This window comes from Apis mellifera, linkage group LG2, assembly GCF_003254395.2.
Source record: "Apis mellifera strain DH4 linkage group LG2, Amel_HAv3.1, whole genome shotgun sequence".
Taxonomy (NCBI): Eukaryota; Metazoa; Arthropoda; class Insecta; order Hymenoptera; family Apidae; genus Apis; species Apis mellifera.
The window spans coordinates 374,026-398,301 of NC_037639.1; the positions used below are offsets into that span (position 1 = coordinate 374,026).

The 24,276-nt window shown below is 25.5% G+C and overlaps 1 protein-coding gene across 1 annotated transcript in view; it reads right to left on the reverse strand.

Moving 5' to 3' along the window:
* Window positions 1–7,030: 7,030 nt before the first annotated feature.
* The window catches only part of LOC724319 (netrin-A-like), a 172,920-nt gene continuing 155,674 nt past the window's right edge, over window positions 7,031–24,276 (reverse strand). Inside the window, exons 5-7 of the mRNA XM_026439195.1 lie at window positions 9,350–9,418; window positions 8,394–8,604; window positions 7,031–7,688 (exon numbers count right to left, since the gene is read on the reverse strand). Of these exons, the coding sequence (XP_026294980.1) occupies window positions 7,544–7,688; window positions 8,394–8,604; window positions 9,350–9,418 (425 nt within the window). The 3' untranslated portion in view covers window positions 7,031–7,543. The remainder of the gene's footprint in view (window positions 7,689–8,393; window positions 8,605–9,349; window positions 9,419–24,276) is intronic.

The following is a 24,276-nucleotide window of genomic DNA, read 5'->3' on the forward strand; positions in this document are numbered from 1 at the left end:
TATTAATTTCTTTTTTAACATTTTTTATCACATTCTATGTTTGTTAGAAAAAATATTATATTGTACTATATAATATGAATTTTTGTCTCTATAACTGATAGAATGTTTTCAAATTTTTTAAAATACTTATTACGAATTTCAATTCTTTTTATTAAAATTTTTAAAATCGATAATAATAATGAATGTTTGATTAGCTTTTTCTTTATCTTTTTCTTTATATTATTCCAAATTATAGTATTACAGTTTTTTTATCTTTTTAATTATTATATTAATTCTACATTAATCCTCAATATAAGTTTGTTTTAGATTTGTTTATTCTTTGAAGACGTCATTATATTTATTAAGGAAATGTGATAATCTATATATATTAACAAATAATTATATCTTGGAATTGTAGTTATTTGTTTAATTTCAATTTATTCTTGATTTTAATCTTATATTTCATAGTTATAGAGTTATATATAATTAGATTAAATGTAATTTTTATTTTAGGATTTAATTTATCATTGTTTTTTCTTAAAACTCCTTTTGCTGTTTATTTTAATGAATAAACATTTAATGTTTTGTAAATTTATATCAAAAGAAAGATTTATTCTTGGTTTTAATTCTATGTAATAAATTTTTATGTAAAAGAGTGGATATCAATCTCAAATTTATAACAATCTTGTGATTTTTAAAATAGTGAAATTTAGAAAGTTTATTTGCTATATTATTATTTGCTATACAATTCGTAATATTCGTGATATAATTATAAATTTTATAATAAATAATTTAACTAATTGGCAGTATAATGATTACTCGTTCGTATAGATTTATTAAATTGTTCATAACATTTTGATTTTTAAAATTCATAATCTATTATTTATTATTTATTAGATTTCTGATTAGTGAAGCAAAATATATTTTATCGATATAATTTTCAGCAATTTCCATATAACTTTTATTAATTTGAAAATTATTTGCAATATGTACAAAAAAATCATGTCGATATCTATTTCTATAAATATTTTTATATATATATTAAACAATTGTTATCGTTAAAATCATTTACTGAGATATTAAAATTTTTAAACAAGTTAAATAAAAAAAGTAATAAAATCAATGAAATATAATATTACATATTAGAAGAATAACAAAAATAGAATAAAAATTAAATCAGCGCCATCTCATGAATATAAAAGATATTTCTTCGAAGATAAGATAAAGTAGATTAAGAATCAATCATCAGCGCCATCTTTTGAATGTTTTTAAAAGTTTAAAGATAAAAGAGAGAATTGATATTCAGCGCCATTTCATGAATGTGAAAAGTATTTCTTCTAAGAAGAATAAGAATTGACGATCAGAATCATCTTTTGAGTATTTTTAAAAAAATATTTTGTACTCAAAAGATGACACTAATTATCAATTCTTATTCCTTTTATATCCTTCTCCTATTTTCCATATCTGAATTTGTTTTTATTTAAAATAAAATGACCGATTTTTTAATTTTTATCATGTCAATTAAACGCATTTTTATTATAAAAAATAGCAATAAATAATATAATAATAGATTTCGTTATTTATAATATTAACAATTATCATTCTTCGTTTTATATTTCAAATTATTTTCATTTTCGTATTAGATTAGTTTTAATAATTTTTATATCATATTTTTTTATAATATAATAATTATGATAAATTTCTAAATATATTTTTTAATATATTGAAAAACAAAAAGTTATTATATTTATAAAAGTACTATTTTTATTATTATTAGAGTTGTTTATTGCTCCATTTAAATAGAGTAATAAAATATTGGAATTTGAATATTTAAAATATTTATTATTAAGTTTATTAAGTTGAATTTTGATTCGATCGAATAACGAATACGAGTATTAGAATATCCAGAATTTGAATCTCATAATATTCGAATTTTCTTTTTTTTTATGATTTTTAAAAATATAAAATTTTTACATTACACTTGAATATAAATTAAACAACGATGAGATAAAATTTGAATAAACTTTTATTTATATATGAAATCTCGATTGAATTCTATATTCAAATCTATATTAAAAAAAAAAATTTACTCAGATTTATTCGAATACCTTGATTCGAGCATTTCTATTTACACATTTACCACAAAGGAGAGAGAAATGAACGAATGCGATAAATCTATCTTCCTTATGATGCATTATATTTTATTATTCGTACAACTAATCACATTTATTACACCACAATACACAACGGTACACTTAATAATTTAATCGAATCTAAATCGTAATCGTGGTACAACAATAATCGATTAATAATGTAGAGGTATAAATAGCACACTTACTGTAATATCGTGTATATTCTACGATATACAACTGGTCAAAAATTTCGTAAAATGTCGGACTTTGTAATCGGTGTAATTAATCAATCTTTCATCTACAATGCTGTCTCTCGCGCGTTATAAATTCTCAACTAAAAACGGTGCAATTGCTGCATTCAACACGCTCGAAGGAAATCGAACAACGTAACTAAGATTCATCTTATCTCTACACTGTAAACTACTTTGTTTAATGTATGTATACGACACCGAATGAATCGTTACTTTTTTTTTTTTCAACTATTAATATCTTGCAGTCTGCCTTACAAATATATCATAATTGCTTGTTCGATATTATTTCTCTTTATTATTATTATTAACAACAAGAACAAATTTTCACCAATCGATATTGCATACTCGTATAAAAAGAAACTCGATGAAAATGATTTACGATATACATATATGTTCGTTTTTTCGTTTCGTCGAACGAAATTGAATCGATGAATGAAAAATGTGAAATAATTTCCCGTGTAATGCAAAGAATTAAAGTAATTCGTTCTGAATATCAAAAACGTACCGGAACACAAAATTGAACGTGTACGTTCGCAAAAAATAGGTTAGACGACTCGTTAACGACCCAATAACAAGCCACATCGATCGATCAATCTTCCTCTTAATTGTATCTATACGTGTTTCTCTCTCTAACATTCAAATGTTACTAATTTTGCGAATAGCTGATATATTCTTCACTTATGCTAAAAACTATTTCACGTTGGTACATTTTATACACGTAATTATAGCATAGATGGCGCAGACAGTGAATCTTCGAAGTATATTTATCAATTTCGCGAGTAAACAGTGAAATTACGAATAATTAAAGCATGATTCCTCTCTTACAAAAATTCATCTGTCGTTCGTTTATTATTTTTAATTTTTATTTGCGTGATTTTTCCTTTTTTTTTTTTTTTATATATATATATGTATATATAATATTTCAGATCTAGGAAGATGATCTCTTTTTCATACATACTTATTCAGCCTTATTAAAATAATAATAATAATCATGAGGAAAATGAACGAAAATGTTTCTCTCTCTCTCTCTCTCTCGCACACACACATACACATACACACATACCAATCTCTCTCTTGTGTGCGAAATTTCTGCGTTTTACATTAATAGTGCATTTTAAGCGAGTAAAAGAAAACCGTGTATCTACATATCGAGACTCGTGTAAAGGCCACGTAAACTAAGATTTAAACTATACACTTGTAGGTATGTCGATTCTCTTCGTAAACCCACTGTTACGATCACATGAACACACGCAGCGTTCGATACTCGTTAATATCGTAAGTACAAAGATACATCGTTGGTTGTATATAAAACGATGCTCAATCATCCTTCTGTCGGGGGGGGGGAGAATAAATATAATTGAGATTCTTTTGAAAAAAGAATTGGTCGATTTCATTTTCAAAATTTTCATTTCATTTTTTCTCGTATCAATTTTAATGGCAAAAATCAACAAAGAAAATTTTAAAAATCATTTCTCTTTTGTCATTTAAAAATGATCGATTGTACCTTTTACAAGACGGATAAGTTTCTGTTGTCGTGAACTTTATATACGGAACGTTGTAAAATGAAAACTTGGTTTTATGAAAAATAATAAATCTACGTGCATCGCACGCGTAGATCTAATTTGAAAAGATAAAAAAAATTACGATGAGAATAAATATTGAAATGTTTATAATTGCAATTATTGCAAAAAAATTTTTAACAAATTATTTATTAAGTCACAGTCAGAATGATAATAATAAATATATATCGTATACAGGATGAACCACGCAATCTCGAATTGTGATTGGAGAAATTTAAAAAAATCGAGCGTGACAAGTATTATTCTTCTTCTACGATCTTTACAAAAAAAAAAAACTATGCGACGTGCGTATAGTTATTCGCGACTAGGAACTTATTTCTTTAATCATCGTAAAATAATTTATTTTATCGTAACCAGTTTCCATTTAACAATAACGTTCTCCATTTGTAAAATTTTCATTAGTTGGGCTATCTTTTTTTTTTTTTTATTGTCGATGCATTTTACACGAATAGCATACAGAAGCAGAAACAAGTTCGGAAGAACGATTTGTGTTTGTGTGATGCAAGATCGTATAGAAGGACATTTCTCGTCACCGATATATATATATATGTATATATATATATTTTTTTTTTGTACGAAACTTCACAAGATAAAGCTTATTAAAATTAAGTGAAATTTCCCTTTATCGTCTTGTCAAAGTTTTGTGACGACAACAATAGGGTCGAATATTTATATATCGCGATATTTCAAGTTTCGTTAAGACGACAGTTACGATAATTTTTCATTTCGCATTAAGTAGTAACTGGTCGTTCTTGATGAACAGTCATTTCGACATATTTCCAGCTTAGCCTCTATACTTTTTTTTTTCTCGATAATTTTTTACTACTATTATTATTTACTACTGCTACTGATATAATAATAATAATACTAATAATAATAATAATAATATCAACTAGAAATGAATCTTAATAATTTATATAGAAAATTTACAAGGAAAATCTACATATTCAACGTACGCGTATTATCTTTATAAATGTGATCGATTTGTGATAATCAAAATGAGAGGAGAATAAATAAATTAAAAAAAAAAAAAAAGAAAAAAGAAGAAAGGAAGAAGGAAGGTTATATGAGAAAAATGGGAAGTCCAGATACATTTACAACACTGTAAAACCTTACTCTAATTGATGGTACAAGTTCGATAAGAGAGATGGATTAATTTGCAGGAACAATTTTGTAAACCCAAAGATCTCGATGTACGTGATAATACAAGATTTTAAAACTCGATCAATTTGTCAAAAAAGAAAAAAAAAAAAAAAAAAGAAAATTGACAGAATATACGTAATAAAACCTTGTTTATCTGAATTCTTGTTGAACATTTTCTTAAATAACTGAGAAAGATGTGTATATTTTGTTTAAATTTGTTTAAGATGATATTGTAAATTTATTTTCAATATTCTATAATTTATTTTGATATTAATTAATCTTAAGTAATTATCATTAAATTGTCTCCTCAATAATAGCACTTTAATTGTGCTAAATAATCCATTTAATTTTCTTTTACGATGTAATAATTATTTAAGATCAGTGGATAGGAAAATAAATTGTTAAATATTGTAATATTTAATATAATTTAAACATATACGATCTTCCTCAATCATCATATAATCTCAATGTATCATATAAATGTTTGTATATTGCTATATTATACGTATATTAAATGTATAAAGATATATGATAATTTAAATAATTTAAATTTGAAATTTATAATAATGAAAAATGTGATGATATGTTTACATCATATGTTTATAAAAAAAACATAATAACTAGAAGAATCAGATAAACAAGTTGCTTGTAACACAACACAATTAAATGCAATTTCATCTGGAATAAGAGATTTCCTAATGAAATGAATATCTTTTTTTTTTTTCATTTTTCATTTTTCATTGCATTAATTTTACGATGAGATTTTGAAAATACATCTTTAATCGAATCTCTGATCAAAATTGAAGCGTGAAAAATATTATAAATTCGCTAATATATATATATATATATGTATGTATATGTATATGTATATATGGCATTGCTATTTTTCCATTTACCGGTATTATAGTATTGCATATTTTTTTCTCATTTTGCAATATACATATCGATATGATACAATAACAAAATTACATTTGTACGGAATAGTTAGCGATTATACAAATGATATGCGATACAACTAATCGTAATTATTTATCCAATACTGCACATTCGATTCGTATTCGTTACAACGTGTGACGTGTATTTCTTATTCACTCGTGCGTTTCTCGCGTGTTTTGAGCAAGGAGGACGAAAAACATTAGATTCGTAAACGCGTATAAAAAATCAATTTACGAATTATAAGTTACGAAACGTAACATTTTTTTTTTTTTTTCTTTCCTTCGTTATTCGACAAAGTACAATCCTAGTTTCTTTTGGTTTACAATTACAGCATTAATAGAAAGGGAAATATATATATATATATATATATATAAATTATAAATGTATAGGAAATGTATATGTCGATATAAATGCTAAGTCTAATTTAGTACAACATATTGCATTTTTTGTTCTTCGATGAAATGCAGGTGAGAAATTAATTTTTTTTTTCTTTTCTTAAATTTATAAAATAAACGAAGTTTTTTAATACACATTACGATACGATAAATTTTCTTTTATCGTGTATTATTAAAAATGTTACCGTTTTAAAAAATAACAGGTACATTTTTTACAAAAATAATAAATATCGTTTGTTCAAAGACACGAATTTCTATATAGAAGAAGTATAAAATATCTAAAACTTACCAACTGAAATTTTATATTAAAAAAAATCAATCTATGTACACTTACTCAAAATACTATATATATATCGTGTATAAATGTAAATTTATTAAAAATGAGTCATCGTGTTATAATTCTTACTCAATTGTTGTAAAAACAATTTTAATGTATATAATAAGAACAAAATAAAAGCTCGAATAATTTAAAAGATTTTTTATCTTTTTTTGAATAGATATTTCAAACAAATGTCGAAATGATAAGATATAAAATATAAAATTATCATCATCAAATTATTTATCAAAAAAATAATAGAAGAAGAAACGAAATAATCGAAATAAAAATGATGGAATAAAGGTTATAAACAGATGTTTATAATCTTCTATACAGATGTTCAATTAATTTATTTTAATCACGATCTCTGAATAAATTATAAGTTTCTGTACAACTTAAGGGGGGAAAATAGAAAAAAAAAACACAGAAAAAAGTTTCGGTTCGCGCATCTCTCACTTACATTTCACTCCACGCTTTTACGTTTCTTCGTTTACTTATCATTAATCTTAGGACGTCGTCGAGAGTATTTTTATATTCGTGCGTGAGAAGTTGGATATAATTGGTATATTAGTTACATTACTATTGGCAGTTTTTGAAAATGAATGTGCACCTTTTTTTTTCTAAATACATATACGAGCAAAAGGTTTTAAGCTTCTATCTTGTTATTTTTCTCTCTCTCTCTCTCCTCTTTCTCTATCTCTCTCGCTTGCCTCTCTTCTCCCCTCCACTCCCCTCTCCGTCCACTCCGCTGCTCGCTTCATCCTCCCCTCTTTCCCCTCGTCTAATTTTCCTCGGTGCGATGAGAATTAGTTCAATGGCACGATTTCGCCCTCCGTTGGAAACGTCGCATTCTACGATGCCACTCGTCGCGCCACTCGATCACGATCGACCTCTGCGTCACCGTCAGCCCACCTTGACCCCCACCGTCGCTCTCTTGGCCAAGAATCAAGTACGACCTGGAAATTGATTGGTTTTTTTTTTTAATCGTCGTTTATCATTCTTTCCAGATTATAATACGAAATAATTTTTTGAAGAGAAGATTGATTGGCATTGGTTTTTCAGAATCTTTCATAAACTTTGGAAACTCGAACTTATTTCCTTTTTTTAAAAAGTACATCTTTTCTTTTATTGAGAATTAAAATTTTAATTTTAAATTGTGTTATTAAGTATCGTCACAATATTCTCTGTAAGCTATTTCCAATATTCTCATCGAAATATCGGTTAAATTGTACAATTTATAACGTTATCTAGCATTTCAAATTTCAACGAAATACGGATGTTAAAAGAAGTTACATAGGTAGAGAGATAATATTGCTGTTTTTACCGTTCGTTTCAAGTTTTAAACAGCAAAGAAAATGTACACAGCCGAGGAAAAGTTGATCAACGAATACCGGATAAGGCACGTGGTTCTGGTCATCCATTTATGGAGTTGTTTTTTTTTTTGCAATCAATGTTGTAAATATTAATTCAGGAAACAAAAATAAGAAATAATACATATTTATACACATATATTGGAAAAAATGATGTCTCTTTATCGAGCATAGTTTAAGATCTAATTTTCTAAATTTGGTTTAATCAATTGATTTAATTATTTCGTTTTCGTTCGATAATTAAAAAGATATTTTAGGAAATAAAGATGTCATTATAGACGAATAACTCACCTATTTGGCTTGATTTTCGGGCATCTACAGGCCAGATCAGCCGAATGCACGTAAAGGAACACATCGCCACGGCGAATCCTCGAATTCGGGGATTTTTTATATATGAAATCAACGTTCAAAGTGAAGCGGATCCAGACCGAACCGGAAACGCTTGTTCCAGCCGAGGAGCCATCGTTCTTTTTGTGCCTGTCTGTTATTCTGCCCAGAATAGCTGAATAAAAAAAAAGAGAAAAAAAGTGAAGAAATTTATACGATAATTATAATTGTAAAAATTGAAATATTTTTTCTCTCTTTTTAATTTTTTGTTTTTTTTTTTCATGATTTATTTCCGAATTAAGTTAAGAAAGGATACAATTTAAAGGTTATTTTTAACCTTTTTGCTTATTTCGATATACGAGAAGATAAAAAGAGCTGTTCTATTTATGGTTACCTCGTCTATGAATGTTGACAAACCAGTATCCTTTATGGTGCAACGAATAAACTTATTTCGTGCCATATGTAGCACTATTTATCATTTCGCTTGTGCGACCACAAGTCTAGAGAGATATTATTTGCTTTATCGATCGAAGAAAATAAATCGGAAATAAGCGTAATAGGTAATAATAAGTTCTATTAATTTCATTGATGAGATTTAAATGTACGATTATGCTAATATTAATGAACAAGAGTCAGCAATGAGTGGAAGAATAATTTGAATAATTAAAAAGTATCGTTATTTAAAGGATATTTAAATGTTTAAGAAATTAGAAAGAAATTTCCTTCTTTTAAAAATATTTGTATTATATTTTTGATGCTAAATAAAAAGTTTTCACGAAAATAAGTCTATAAGGAAATATCTGAATTTGTAAAATACATAAAAAAATAAATTTAGAAAATGGAGTCACATCATTTTTCACGCCATTGCTATCAGAGAATATTTTTTTCTTTAATAATGGCATTTTGCAATTTGTACTTACCATAATCTCTTTTGCAATACTTGTTTAGGTTTAATCTCTTGGTGCTGGCTCGACATTTTCCACATTGGTCTGTAACAAAATATAAAATATTGGATTAGAATCTAGTTTTAGTTTGTTATAACTATTTTAAAAAATTAATTTGTGTTTGATGAAAATCAAGTATTTAAAAATTTATATATTTATCATATACATCTAAAGATTTAATAAAAAGTATCTCAAATCTTATATATTACAAAACTTTATTTACATTTATACTTTTGCTGAAAGTAGCTATAATATCTCTTTTTTAAATAAAATTTGAGTATTTGATTATAATTGATATCTATTTTATCATTCATTTAATTTTTTAATTTTGAAATAAATATTCTTACAAACAAGAGATCTACATGGAATTATTATGGAAAGATCTTTTCAAAAAAATTTCATAATTCTTTATGTATGTTCTATAGAATCCAAAAATTAAAAAAAAATTAATTCAAGATATTTAAAATAATTCAAGTTACTTACTGATATTTATAGTATTAATATTTCATGATAAAAAATTTAAAAGAAAATTTTTTTCATAATCTTACATATTTGATTGACTTTGAGATGTATCATTGCAGATTTTCATTGCATTATTACAAAAATTATAAACAATTTATATATCAGATTTAAAAAAAAAATTCTTCTCACAATACACATTATGTAGTAACGTAGCATCGTAATTTTAAGTGAAAGTTGTGAAAGAGAAAGGATTCGACAATTAAAAGAAATCAGGTCTATTGGAAAAATCCATCGGTCGGCCATATTTGGTCCTGCATAAAGAATTGTGTGCTTTGAAATGCCAGAAGAGGATAAAAAAAGGATTTTTAATAATTAAATACAAGTAAAGAGATGTTAAGAATCGACAAAGAGTATCTGTATTACAAATTAATACAAATTATAAATTAATTTATTTATCACTTATAATATTTCCAAAATACAACTTTCTTCAAATTGGAAATATCATAATTATCAATTTTGATATAAATTCGTAATTATATTCAAAATAAATAATTCTTTGCGAAAAAGCAAATAATATAATTATAAATGTAGCATAATCTCTAACTTATTCCTTTGTTACAAAATTATATTACGTGTCTTATTTATTTTTTTATTTAACAAGTGTATAATTATTGTAAAATTGAAAATTTCTGATATAATTCTACAATACATTGTTTCTTTTATCATTGAATATATCATAATAAAGATTAATTCATCAGTGAAAAATAATAGATACTAACAATATTTAAAAAATTAAACTATGGGATAATAATTTCATTCCTTATTTATCATATAATATATTATACTATTAATTAATTCTCTTTTCTTTCTTTCTTTTTTTTTTTTTTTTTGGTTAAACTCGGTTAAATAGAAGCCAGCTTCCAGTTTTCTTATTCCTCCAACACTTGATACAGTCCATTATCGGTGACAGCTGTGGTTACGTTTATCCATTTATTATCTAGCCGCAATATCCATCTATTATCTCAAACAGCATGGTCAGCGTACAACGTATCCGTGTCTCCGAGTAGCGCAATTAATTTTAACTGGAATATGTCCAGTTATTCTTAACCTGGCCATAATTAATAATCTTTAACCAAGAGCGTACGTAATACATGTATTTTAGAATGCATCGAAGAAAAAAGTATTAATTTTAAGCGATATAAGAGTAATTATAAAAATTATTAGAAATGTAATGAAGTTGAAAAAATTTTTGTTGTCTTGTTAGCAGATGAAATTAGAAAACAATGCACGACTGCACATATTTTTAACGTAATATCGTGATAAAAATTTTTTTTTTTCATATTTCAAAATTTTCATAATGGAAAATTATTTAGAGAACATTAAAAAAATAAAGAAGAAATAATAAGTTAAGTATATTTATTTTCAATAAATAAATTATTATCTTTTTTTATTGTTAAAAGAAATACATTCGAATAATATTTTTCAACGCCATCTTACATCCTCAATTAGTACTAAAATAATTTCAAATTATATTTTCTTTCTTTCGAGAAAATATATTTATAAAAACAAAAACTATTGATATATTTTAGTCCTCGTAATAATTCCATGCAGATCTTTGAAATAGGATTTTCTTTTTAATTTTTAATTTAATTTTTATATTAGGAAAAAAGAATAAGAATTGAAAATGAAACACAAAATTATTGTCAAAAGAAATACATTCGAATAATATTTAAAATAATTCCAAATTATTTTCTTTTATTTGAGAAAATATATTTATAAAAACAAAAAGTATCGATATATTTTAATCCTCGTAATAATTCCATGCAGATCTTTGAAATAAGATTTTCTTTTTAATTTTTAAGTATATTAAAAAAAAAAAAAAACAAGAATTGAAAATGAAAGACGAAATTAAATGTTTTTTGATTAAAACAGTTTTTTATTTTCAAACCAATCTCACGAGTATTATTTTCATTTTACTTCTTATAAACATTTTGCCATTTTATCCTGTCGTCTTGTAATATCGATAATACGAAACGTTAAAACGTATTCCTCCATTCGTTACTTCTTCATGATGGCTGCGTCAAGCGAATCGATAGTAAAAACTATTATAAAAATACAAACAAGCAAAGATGGAGTGTTTACGGAAAGAGCGCATTTCCATTCGTAAATTTTATGCCGTTTTAATGAACCGTGGCTGCAGGTCGATAATAGAATCCGTATAACGTACCGAATCCCCCGAACTACGAATCCGAACTGCACGCAACCGGTACACACGCGTTTCGCTCCACTTCGCTTTCGCTTGTTCGTTGGCTAACCAAATTAAACGTAATTTGAATTTTGTTTGAAATTCAATCGATGCTCCCGTCGGTAGACGGGTTGGCGCGCGCGTTATCCGCTGAAAAATAATGAAAATTCTACGCCCGTACGTAAAGCCACAGTCACGTTTCCAACTTGTCTGCCGATATTTCAAAAATTTTCAAATACCGTCAAACAAAGTAATGGAAAGGACGTTGCATCCCCCAGATGTTGATATTTCGCGCAAACGTGACTCTTCATTTCTATATTTTATATTTTTTACGTACAATTATATTGTTTGCGTACTTATTTTTGAAAATTAAATTTCTTGACTCGAGTTAAGTTTTAAGAATAATGGAATTTATAAAAGTTTATCATAGGAATCTTTAGGATTTTAAGTAAATTTTCATAAATTTTATCAAATGATCTCTCTGGATTAAAATTAATGGATATTCAAAGGATTAAAAACTTTTTACTTTTATAAATAAATCGGTAGAAATGGATTCGACATTTAATTTTTTTTTTAATTTTAAATATGTAAATATCGTTTTTACATTTTTCGTATTAAAATTATTTCAACGAGTATTAAAAAGTGGATATAGAAATGATCAATTATATATGTAGAAAAAGATAACGATTAGGAGACAAATTCATTGAAATGAATGATTTTCTGGATAATCGATTAATAATAACCGACGTTCGGACAATTCGATGTTCTACCTTACCGATATTTTTTTTTCATTCGCGTAATTGTTTTTATGGAAAACGTAAACGGTTACTTAATCGCTACGATGGTAAAAGAATTTCGTAGATAGACTCGTTAAGCATAGCACCGAATCGATTAACCGAATTACGAAATGAGAAATAGCGAATCGAAAGCAAACTGGATATGCGGGGTAGCTGGCACGAATCGATCGTGATGGCAGAGGCCTCGGACCATAATCCGTTTAATTCTGACTAACGAGACGTCCTTTGTGTCGATTAACTCGTGCCAATCCGGTATCAACCGAATAGCTTTGCCGTCGAACGTGTCTAAACCGTAAGGTCCGCTTTCCGATCGAGCGATTCGATCGATAGATGCCGCTGATGTCCGTTGCTCTCTTCGCCGCAACGAGTCGCAATGGGTACATTGCAATCACCGGACAAACCACCTAAATCCAATGTTACGGACCAAAAGTCAGACGCAACCGCAATCCTCTATGATTTTATTATATCGTGCATCTTTTTCTGATGATCTCGCGTGATTAATTGAATATGGATGGATAGATTTCTTTTTTTTTTTTCGTGTGCTCGAAGAGAAGAAAATCTAGGAGAATTTTTTTTTTTCTATTTTCTTCTTTCTTTTCGTTTTTGTTTTACGAACAGTAAGTATTGTGAGGTATGTTTGTTAAAATTAATATTTTAAAAAACTTTAATATTTGATTTGCAAACAATTTCAATTGAATAATTATTAGTTAAATAAAAATAAATTCATATTGTTGTAACATTTTTGTAAATTACAACAAATTATTTTTTTATTATCTGAATTATTTCGCAACACAAGCTGGAAATTTTTTAAATTTCAAAGAATTTTAAAGTTTTGAGTGTCACATTTCTAATTTATATAATTTATATTTTGATATTTAAAAAGTATGAAATTGTTGCAAATGATCGATTAAATTATTTCTTATATCTTGAAACTTTTATTAAATTTCTCATTTTTCTGATTATTTTTCTAATTTTTTTAAATTAATATAAAATAAAAAATGGAAAATCAATAAAAATAGACTTTTTTTGTCAATTATTTTTTTTATTTTCATATAGGTTTCGAAAAAATATTCCAATAAATAATAATTTATAAAATAAATAAAATACCATAATCATTTTTATTTTACTTTTATATACTTTATTGATATAAAACATTGTATACAATTAATTTTGATTTGGGAATACTTTTATGAATGATAGATTTTAGATTTTGTTGCGTTGATAGAAATATTCATTTTTCAAATTGTCCAAATGTGATAATTTTAATGTACTTTTAAAAATTATTGCAAATGAATTTTATTGTAAATAAATCTAAAACATACAATCATTGAAATGAAATAAATTCTCCAATTGGATCGCCACGGAAATGAACGAAATGAATGAAATTACGTATTCGCGCATATCACAGATATAAAAAACTATAATATATTCATAACAGACTGAAGAGTCTTATCGTGAAAATGGAAATGATGAAACCTTGATTTCTAGTCGAGAGATTAAAGACTAAAGGAAATATGCATTAGATGTTCATGACTGATTCCTGTGATAAAATTTAAATTTCGAATAATAATTTTCGCTAATTAAAATAAACCATTTATTATTCAATAATAATAAGTAATATTTAACATTTCAATCGAGATTGAATGTTCTTTATTTTTAATTAATCGAAGGAATTTGAGAAAAATGGCGAATTAAAGAATCGATCATTTCAAGAAATAACGTTTACTTCCTAATAAAAAAGAAAACTTGTTTTCTGAGCGTAACCTTCGAAATATATATACGTATTAAACGATAAATACAATAATAACCGTGACAAGCGTGTAATAATGCGTCAGAAGGACAAAATAATAATAAAAGAAAAAAAACTAATTACTTTCATCGAAATCAATAAATAACAATAGCAAAAAATTCAAAAAATAAATCGTCTCTCTAACGATAATTATATAATCGAGAGACAATTTTAAAATAATCCAATTTGAAGAAGTCCAGGTCAGTTTCATGCAACAACCGATCGGTTAAAATGGAATAAATTTCACTAAATGGGTCATCTCGTAAGAAGAAAGAGATTTTTTTGGCAAAGAAGCCGTTTTTCTCTTCTAAATATTCTTTTAAATGCACAGGATACACGCTAGGTAGTCGTAAAGTAACGTCTTAATTATAAAAGGGCCTCGGTGCATGGCTTACGAGGCACCCTAAGCATCTTACGGCGGCCGAGTGGGATTTTAATGGACGCGTGGGTGCTTGCCAGTCGTGACAGTGTAAGAGAATCTACGGTTTTTCGTGCGACTACCTTTTGAAACGCCCCCAACCAAGGTTAAACGGTGCTCTTAACGCGAGGTACTTTCACGACGAAATTAAATGACTTTGATCATGGCCTACCATTTTAAACGAAATTTACGCGGACATTTATCTGTCATTGTACGCGGTAATGAGTTTCGAATTTGAAATTTGACACGTTCGAGTTCATCCACGAACGTATCTCGATAATTAATAAGAAAATGCGCAACGAATTGTATCGTCGTGTGATTATATTCGAGGAAATTGATAATTGTTACAATTGAAATTTCTTTTTTTTTTTTTTGAAAATTTCAAATAACCAAAGTATGTGCAAGGTATATACTTAATAAAAGATATAATATGATAATGAACATTGTTCTTACATAATATTGTTATTATATGTTAAAATATGGAGATCAATTTTCGAATAGAATTCAATAAAATGTTTCTTTTTTTTTTTTATTTTTAATCTATTATAATTAGTTGTTCAATTTTATTTGGTAATGCTCAAAATATTAGAAACAATACAATATAATAATGCAATGTTCTAATTTTTTTTTTTTTTTGAAAATTTCAAATACTTAATATTTAATAAAGGATATAATATGATAATGAACATTGTTCTAACATAACATTGCTATTATATTTTAAAATACATATGGAGATCAATTTTCGAATAAAATTCAATAAGATGTTTCTATCTAATTGTTCTATCTAGTTGTTCAATTTTATTTGGTAATGCTCAAAATACTAGAAGCGATACAATATGATAATGGAATGTTCTAACATTGCTATTATATTTTAAAATACATATGGACAACAATTTTCGAATAAAATTCAATAAAATGTTTTTTTTTTCTTTTTGTTTTTAATTTCTATCTAGTTGTTCAATTTTATTTGATAATGATCAAAATACTAGAAACGATACAATATGATAATGGAATGTTTTAATTTTTTTTTTTTTTTTTGAAAATTTCAAATACTTAATACTTAATAAAGAATATAATATGATAATGAACATTGTTCTAACATAACATTGCTATTATATTTTAAAATACATATGGAGATCAATTTTCGAATAAAATTCAATAAGATGTTTCTATCTAATTGTTCTATCTAGTTGTTCAATTTTATTTGATAATGCTCAAAATACTAGAAACAATACAATATGATAATGGAATGTTCTAATTTTTTTTTTTTTGAAAATTTCAAATACTTAATACTTAATAAAGGATATAATATGATAATGAACATTGTTCTAACATAACATTGTTATTATACGTTAAAATACATATGGAGATCAATTTTCGAATAAAATTCAATAAGATGTTTCTTTTTTCTTTTTTCTCTATTCTTAGTAATATTTTATTTTTAATTTCTATGTAGTTGTTCAATTTTATTTGGTAATGCTCAAAATATTAGAAACAATATGATAATGGAATGTTCTAACATTATTATTATATATTAAAATACATATGGAGATTTTCAAATAAAATTCAATAAGATATTTCTTTTTTTTCTTTTTGTTTTTAATAATATTTTATTTTTAATTTCTATCTCTAGTTGTTTAATTTTATTTGGTAATGATTTTAATTCAAAATACTAGAAACGATATAATTATAATTGATAATATAATAACATAGCATGGAGTATAAAAATCAATATTTTTGAAAAGCTTTTGCATCATGAAATATTAATTCATTTATATTTTTTTATATATTATTTATATTTTTATATATTTATTTATATTTTTCGAATATATTTTTATTATTTATCATCGAAAGTTATTATTATTCAATTTGGACGATAATTTGTAAATAAAAATAAAGAAGAATTTTCTCATTTTTCTAAATTTTAATTTTTATAAAATTAAAATCGGAATCCAAATTTTTCTTTCTTCTTTTTCAATCAAAATAGAAATATTTAATTATTTAAAATAAATAAACATTTATCTTACGTTTTCCTTTCACACAAAATTTTCTTTATTTTATCTGATTACAATATATATTTATTAACTTAAACTTAAGAAAAGTTTTTAGATTACAGATTTGGCGAACCTGTTATTATTTATTAGAGCGCATATATTTGGAAACATCCCTAAAAGATATATATCTTCTATGGCAATAATTATCTTCATTATTACAGTACAGGCTTACCGGTTAGGCCCTAAACCAAAGTTAATTACCAGCCGCCGTAGCTAATTTAAATCAAGACTAATTGACCTTCCCCTCACCCCTCCGATTCAACTTCCATTACTCCAAGTCGCGCCTCAGCTTCTAATATCGCGAAACTTTCCCTAAACTTGTCTCGTTCCATCTACGTGTCACCGAAAATCCTTAGCTAGAATAATAAGGATGATTAATATTAAACGAATCAGGAATTATCTTACTTTATAAATGAATTCATAAATATTGATGACCAAATCATGAAATCAAAAAAGAAAAGAAAATCATATTGATGTAATAATAATACTATAAGTATTTTAAAGGAATAATTAATTAAGTTTGTTTCCTTTTAATTATTGCATATATTCTCTGTATATAAATCAAATATCTATCGTTTCAAATAATAATATTTTCTTCTTATATGGTTAAATGCAGATAATAATAAAGATTTGAGTAATATACTCTCTTTTACATTAGTGATAATCTCTTAGAAATGTTATTCTATTATAAAAAGATGAAGTTTCTTAGTTACTTAATACAATTTTTGAAATTAATATTAGGATGATATTCTTACCAATGAATTTAAATAGAAAGTAAAATTTGAGAAATTTGGGATTGAATTTTTATATTTTTGGCAAAAACATACATTTTTAAATTCCTTCCTTTTGTTATTTTCAAAATTCATCAATTATGGGAAAGCAATAATGAATTGTTGGCAATATATTTCACGGTATAGTGAATCGTGAAAGGGGTGAAACACGTTGAGTTTATCATGCTGTCAAACGTTCCCTTTGGCGAAACGCGTGTTCAGCTTTAATAGTCCACGAAAAACAGATCGATTGCTCATCACAAGTACGTCGCACCGACGAAGCGAAAGGTCATTTCCTTCGAGATTCTTTCCGCTTAGAAGAAAATATAGCAAAATTTTTTTCCTCGAACAAATTCACATAACGTAGAAACAACGTTTTTTCTTCTATTCTCATTTTCTTATATTCTTGTTCTATTCCAACATTTTTAATATTTATTTATTATTTATTTCAATTTTATTATCGTTTAAAAAGTTAAATGGCATTAAATTTTTTATATTTAAGTAATTATTTATTGGTAAGATAAATTCTAAATGAGATTTGGCAAATATATTTGAATTATGTAAAAAAATGATTTCTTCTTTTAAATATATTTGTTTATAATTTCTCAAAATTTTGTCAAGATTTAGATATCTTTCTAAAGTAGAGGATATATTTTTTAATTATTTTTATCATTATTTCTAATTTATCTTCTAACACATAGGATCATTACATTTTATTATATAATTATTTAGTTGAAGTTGCTTTGAAAAATTATGATTATTCTTTAAAATAATAATAAATCTGTACTATAAATTGCATTATAAATTAAAAATTCAGGAAAATAGGTTTTATATATAAATTATTAGAGATAAAATGGAACAATAAAAATAATTAAATTTTTAATTATATTTTTTTCAACTTATAAAATAAAAGTTAATGTTAATTTTGATTCAATGATACTTTTATTGAATTGTCTCCTCATATAAAACATTTGTTGCAATTAGTAGAAATACAAATTTAATATATTTAATGCCAATATAATATCAAATAAGTGAAAAATTGAGTAATTAAAATTTAACATGCAATAATTTATTAGCTGTAATAAGCTATTATATTCAATTGATTTTTTTGAAACTTGAAAGTGTACATTGCTTGAATATCTTTACAATATTAAATCATTTGTTGTTCTACAAAATATATGCATCAAATATATAAATAAAATTTGTATTTTTATTAAATACAATGAGAATTTTAACAAAATTCTCATACTATAAGGACCAAGCAGAAATACTGCAATTTTTAAAAATATGGTTATTTATCTTTTACCAAGAATTCTGTAAATGTAAAAATGTAAAATTTTAGATATTTTTAAAAAATTTTAACATGGAAATAAAAATAAATGCTTTTTAAAAAAAAATTCTTTGAGCAGTACTTTCGTTCTAACAAAATGTTTACATATTTTATGATTTTTAAAACATTTCTATCATATTTTTAGTATCATAGCGGACTCCTTGATGCAAATGTTTTTACAAAATTTCAAAATAATAATAAAAATATTCTTATAATTTAATGAAATCTTCTTTTAAAACGATAATGAAAACGAGCAACTAAAATTTTTAGAAAATTGTTAATTTTAAAAAAAGAATAGAAATCCCTTTCAAAAACGAATGAATTTAATGAATAATAAACTAATTTCCGTTTAAATCCCGTTTAAATCGATTTTTATCTTGGAGCTATCGTCAGGGCTACTTTAAAATACATCCATGATTGTGGAAAAGGAAGAAAACGGGAAAGAGAACGAATCGATGTGGTGTGCAAACAGTGTCAGGACTATGTTTCCTGAAATGGAAGGACCCCTTAGTGGGCGTTTATTCGAACGCATACGCACAAGCAATTTCACGCGTCGGTACAGTAAGCACTCTGCAGATTAACTCGCCTTGTAAACCAGACAACATGTTTATTTCTGCTCCTTTCATACCGATGCTTCTTTGACACGTTACAATGGTTTCTCGATTATCTTCAAATATTTTAATCGAATATTTTAAAATATTCGAGCAAGTTTTAGGTTATCTTTTTCTCATCTTGTCTGATAAAAATTTTAAACTAGCTTTTTATAAACCATCAATAATTCAATTGTGTGTTTCTTTTATTAAAAATTAGAGTCGAAAGAAAGTTTGTTTCATAATTTCTCTTTGATTTGATGATATGAGTATATTTGAATAAATTTATTGTTAATTGAATATACATTATTATTAATATATTTGAGGATGAGAGATACAAGTAAATTCGATTAATTTGTTTTTTTTTTTAAGTACTTCTTATAATACATCTTTTATATACATGTATGCATATTAATTTCAATTTCTTGTAATTTTTAATGAATTCCTTGTGACTTTTCAATGTTAATATGCATTCATTTTAGTTTCAGCAACTGTGAATTTTTTTCACAGAGAAACGAGTAACAATTTTTTTTACTTATTTAATTTAAATTCATGAAAATGAAAGAAAATTAAAACAAATTAAATACGTTCTTGTTTCGATATATTCCACAATTTTATTTATAATAAATATAATAATAAAATAATAAAATTTTTATATTAATAGGATGTACAAACTTAACATTCAAACAAAGATTAACTATATTCTGCAGAAATTGTATATTTATGAGATAACTTTATAATTGTAATTATTTGATATTTTTAAATGAAGAAATTGTATTTTGTAATCAAATTGAAACGTTTAAAAAATTATTTCAAGTCACAGTTATTTTTGAAACTTTAAACTTCAAAACATGTATAAATTCCTAATACTGCCCTTTATTATTCCTGCAAGGTATTTTCATTACTGCATCGTGAAGCAATTGCAAATGAATCTTTATTATCTTTCTTTGAACATTCAATCGTTCAATCGTGCATGTGAATTTCTTCAAAGTTTAGACTTATTATTCGTTAAAAAAAAATTGAAATTTACTGCAGTAAATTTGAAATTTGTAAAATAAATATTGTAAAAATCACAGAGAAATGGACGAATGAAGATGAAAAGAAATATTAAGATTCTTAATTAATTAAAAAAATTAGCCAAAAAATTGGCACACACGATTTTAATTTCTCCTTCAAGACAAATATCTTGGAAAATACGAAAAATATTTTAAATAAAAATTATAGGATTTCAAGAATTTTAGATTTTTTAATTAGATATTTTTTAATATTAGAAACAATTTCGAAAAATATCTATCTGAACGTAATTTTACGTCACGAAGAATATAAAATTGTACAAGTTGTTTTAATCCTAAACACAAAAAATTATATAAAAATAATATCATATTCTATTTTCATCTTTTCACTTTTTAAATTACTTATAATTTAAATAACATCCTGTTTATATTATTTATACTTTTCTCCATAAATAATCCAAGTAAATTGCAATTTGAAAATTCTTTACAATACACAAATATCTCTTTCTTCTTACATCCACGTATATCAAAATAAGTAAACGTTCAATTGCAAAATTTTCTGTCAAAGTAATTACAAAGAGAAACAAATTAGGAAAAGAGAAATTTCTAAACGACCAGCCATTCTCTCGATTATCCAGATTGTTGCAGTAAGAACGAGTTCAAATATTTTTCTCTCCTCTCAGATTTCATCCTGCAGATACGGAATATTACGATAATAGTCGACGCCATCACTCGTAAACTTTCTGCAATTTACTATTACACTTGTCAAAAGAGAATGATTGTTTTGCCTAATACTCTACCAAGCTCCATAACCTATTAACACATGTCAGAAGAAAATTTAGATGGGTAATGAGACTAATTATAATATATAAAATTTGAATTATCTCAATTAACCTGACAAACATTTTATAATGCATTCAGATATCATAATATCCCATTATGAAATCAAATTTCATAAAAAAAAGAAGAAAAGGAAATGCATAGAGATAACAAAAGAAGATCTCCAATTAGATTTAAGATGTTCATTCAATCATTTAATCCTAATCCACTATCAACTTTTGTACAATAAGAGTACAAAGAGTTAACGCGTTTCCGTTTCAGCATCAATTTTATTCTTTTCATCGAGATTTTCGCGGCTCGAAATCGTAACTCACCTCGATGCGATACGCTTACGAACGTGTTATTACACGTACGCGAGGCAGGCAGAGGATGGCCGTGGGCATCCCCTTTTTAGCATTGCAGCCTCATTGTTCATAAGCGTTGCAGCAAACTAGTAGCTGGAGGATACTCCTTTCCAGATGCTATTCTCAGCAACGAATAAGAGCATCGTGCACGCAGGTGTGCGCGCATCGGGAGTATGCATCTCGCGTCACGAATCGCATCTATATGTTAATGCTGCGCGCAGCCACGCGGGTAATTCTCGTTGCGCGCACCCACGCGCCACGAGTTGCTCGGATGCGCGATTCCGGAAATCGTGCGATCGTTCAGGCGCCTCGGACCGTGACAAATTCGTATCAACACCTTTTATTTCTCTACTAATTGGCACGCTGGTGAAACGCTGGTGGACGATATTTTCTCGATCTCGAGCGATAAAAGGAGAGAAAGGAGCGTTTGACAAGATGCAACGTCGTTGAAAACGTAGTTGTTTAGGGGAAAATTGTTATACTTTGTTTAGTTTCAGCAGATTTCTATTCGATTTGTTGTTTAATCTATTTGTAATGGAACTGTTCATCTGAATTGTCTTTTTAAAAAAATCAATATTTTCTAGCGATGGTAATACTATGATGTGTGAGAAATTTACAAATTCTGGCCATTAAATTAAGGATTAAAGTGTTCAAACTTCACTTTCCCAAGTGGTTATGTACAGCACATGTATTACAAATGGCAAGCTGTCTTTGGATATCAAATTATTGAGTACATAAGTGAACGTGTATAAATAATTTATTACCATCTAACTTTGAAACATTTAATCTTTATAAGATTATTATCCTAAATATAACTCTTTTTCCAATCTTTTGATTACTTTAATCAATTTTTAAACAAATTTCAAAATAAAAATATAATTAACTAAGATTATTTCATTTTGATTATTCTAATGTCATAGAATTATATCAAATGGATGTGATTGGACAGATGAAATTTTGAATGAGCCAATTTAATCTTTATAAGATTATTATTCTTCGTTATCCTAAATATAACTCTTTTCCCAATCTTTTGATTACTTTAATCAATTTTTAAATAAATTTCAAAATAAAAATATAATTAACTTAAGATAGAAAAAAGTTCAAGTATAAGTCAGATGAGAATTTTTTTTCTAAAGCAAAAAATATAAAATCATTTTGATTATTCTAATGTTAATATAGAATTATTATCAAATGATTGAACAGATAAAATTTTGAATGAGCCAATTTAATCTTTATAAGATTATTATTCTTCGTTATCCTAAATATAACTCTTTTTCCCAATCTTTTGATTACTTCAATTTTTAATAAATTTCAAAATAATTAAAAATATAATTAACCAAGATTATTTCATTTTGATTATTCTAATGTTAATAAAGAATTATTATCAAATGATTGGACAGATGAAATTTTGAATGAGCCAATTTAATCTTTATAAGATTATTATTCTTCGTTATCCTAAATATAACTCTTTTCCCAATCTTTTGATTACTTTAATCAATTTTTAAATAAATTTCAAAATAATTAAAAATGTAATTAACTAAGAAGGGAAAAAGTCAGGTGAGAATTTTTTTTCTAAGGCAAAAAATATAAAATCATTTTGATTATTCTAATGTTAATAAAGAATTATTATCAAATGATTGGACAGATGAAATTTTGAATGAGCCAATTTAATCTTTATAAGATTATTATTCTTCGTTATCCTAAATATAACTCTTTTTCCAATCTTTTAATTACTTTAATCAATTTTTGAATAAATTTCAAAATAAAAATATAATTAACTAAGATGGAAAAAAGTTCAAGTATAAATCAGGTGAGAATTTTTTTTCCTAGGCAAAAAATATAAAATCATTTTGATTATTCTAATGTTAATAAAGAATTATTATCAAATGGATATGATTGGACAGATGAAATTTTGAATGAGCCAATTTAATCTTTATAAGATTATTATTCTTCGTTATCCTAAATATAATTCTTTTTCCAATCTTTTGATTACTTTAATCAATTTTTGAATAAATTTCAAAATAAAAATATAATTAACTAAGATGGGAAAAAGTTCATAGGTTTTTTCTTAAGGCAAAAAATATAAAATCTATTTCATTTTGATTATTCTAATGTCAATAAAGAATTATTATCAAATGGATGTGATTTTGAATGAGCTAATTTAATCTTTATAAGATTATTATTCTTCGTTATCCTAAATATAACTCTTTTCTCAATCTTTTGATTACTTTAATCAATTTTTAAATAAATT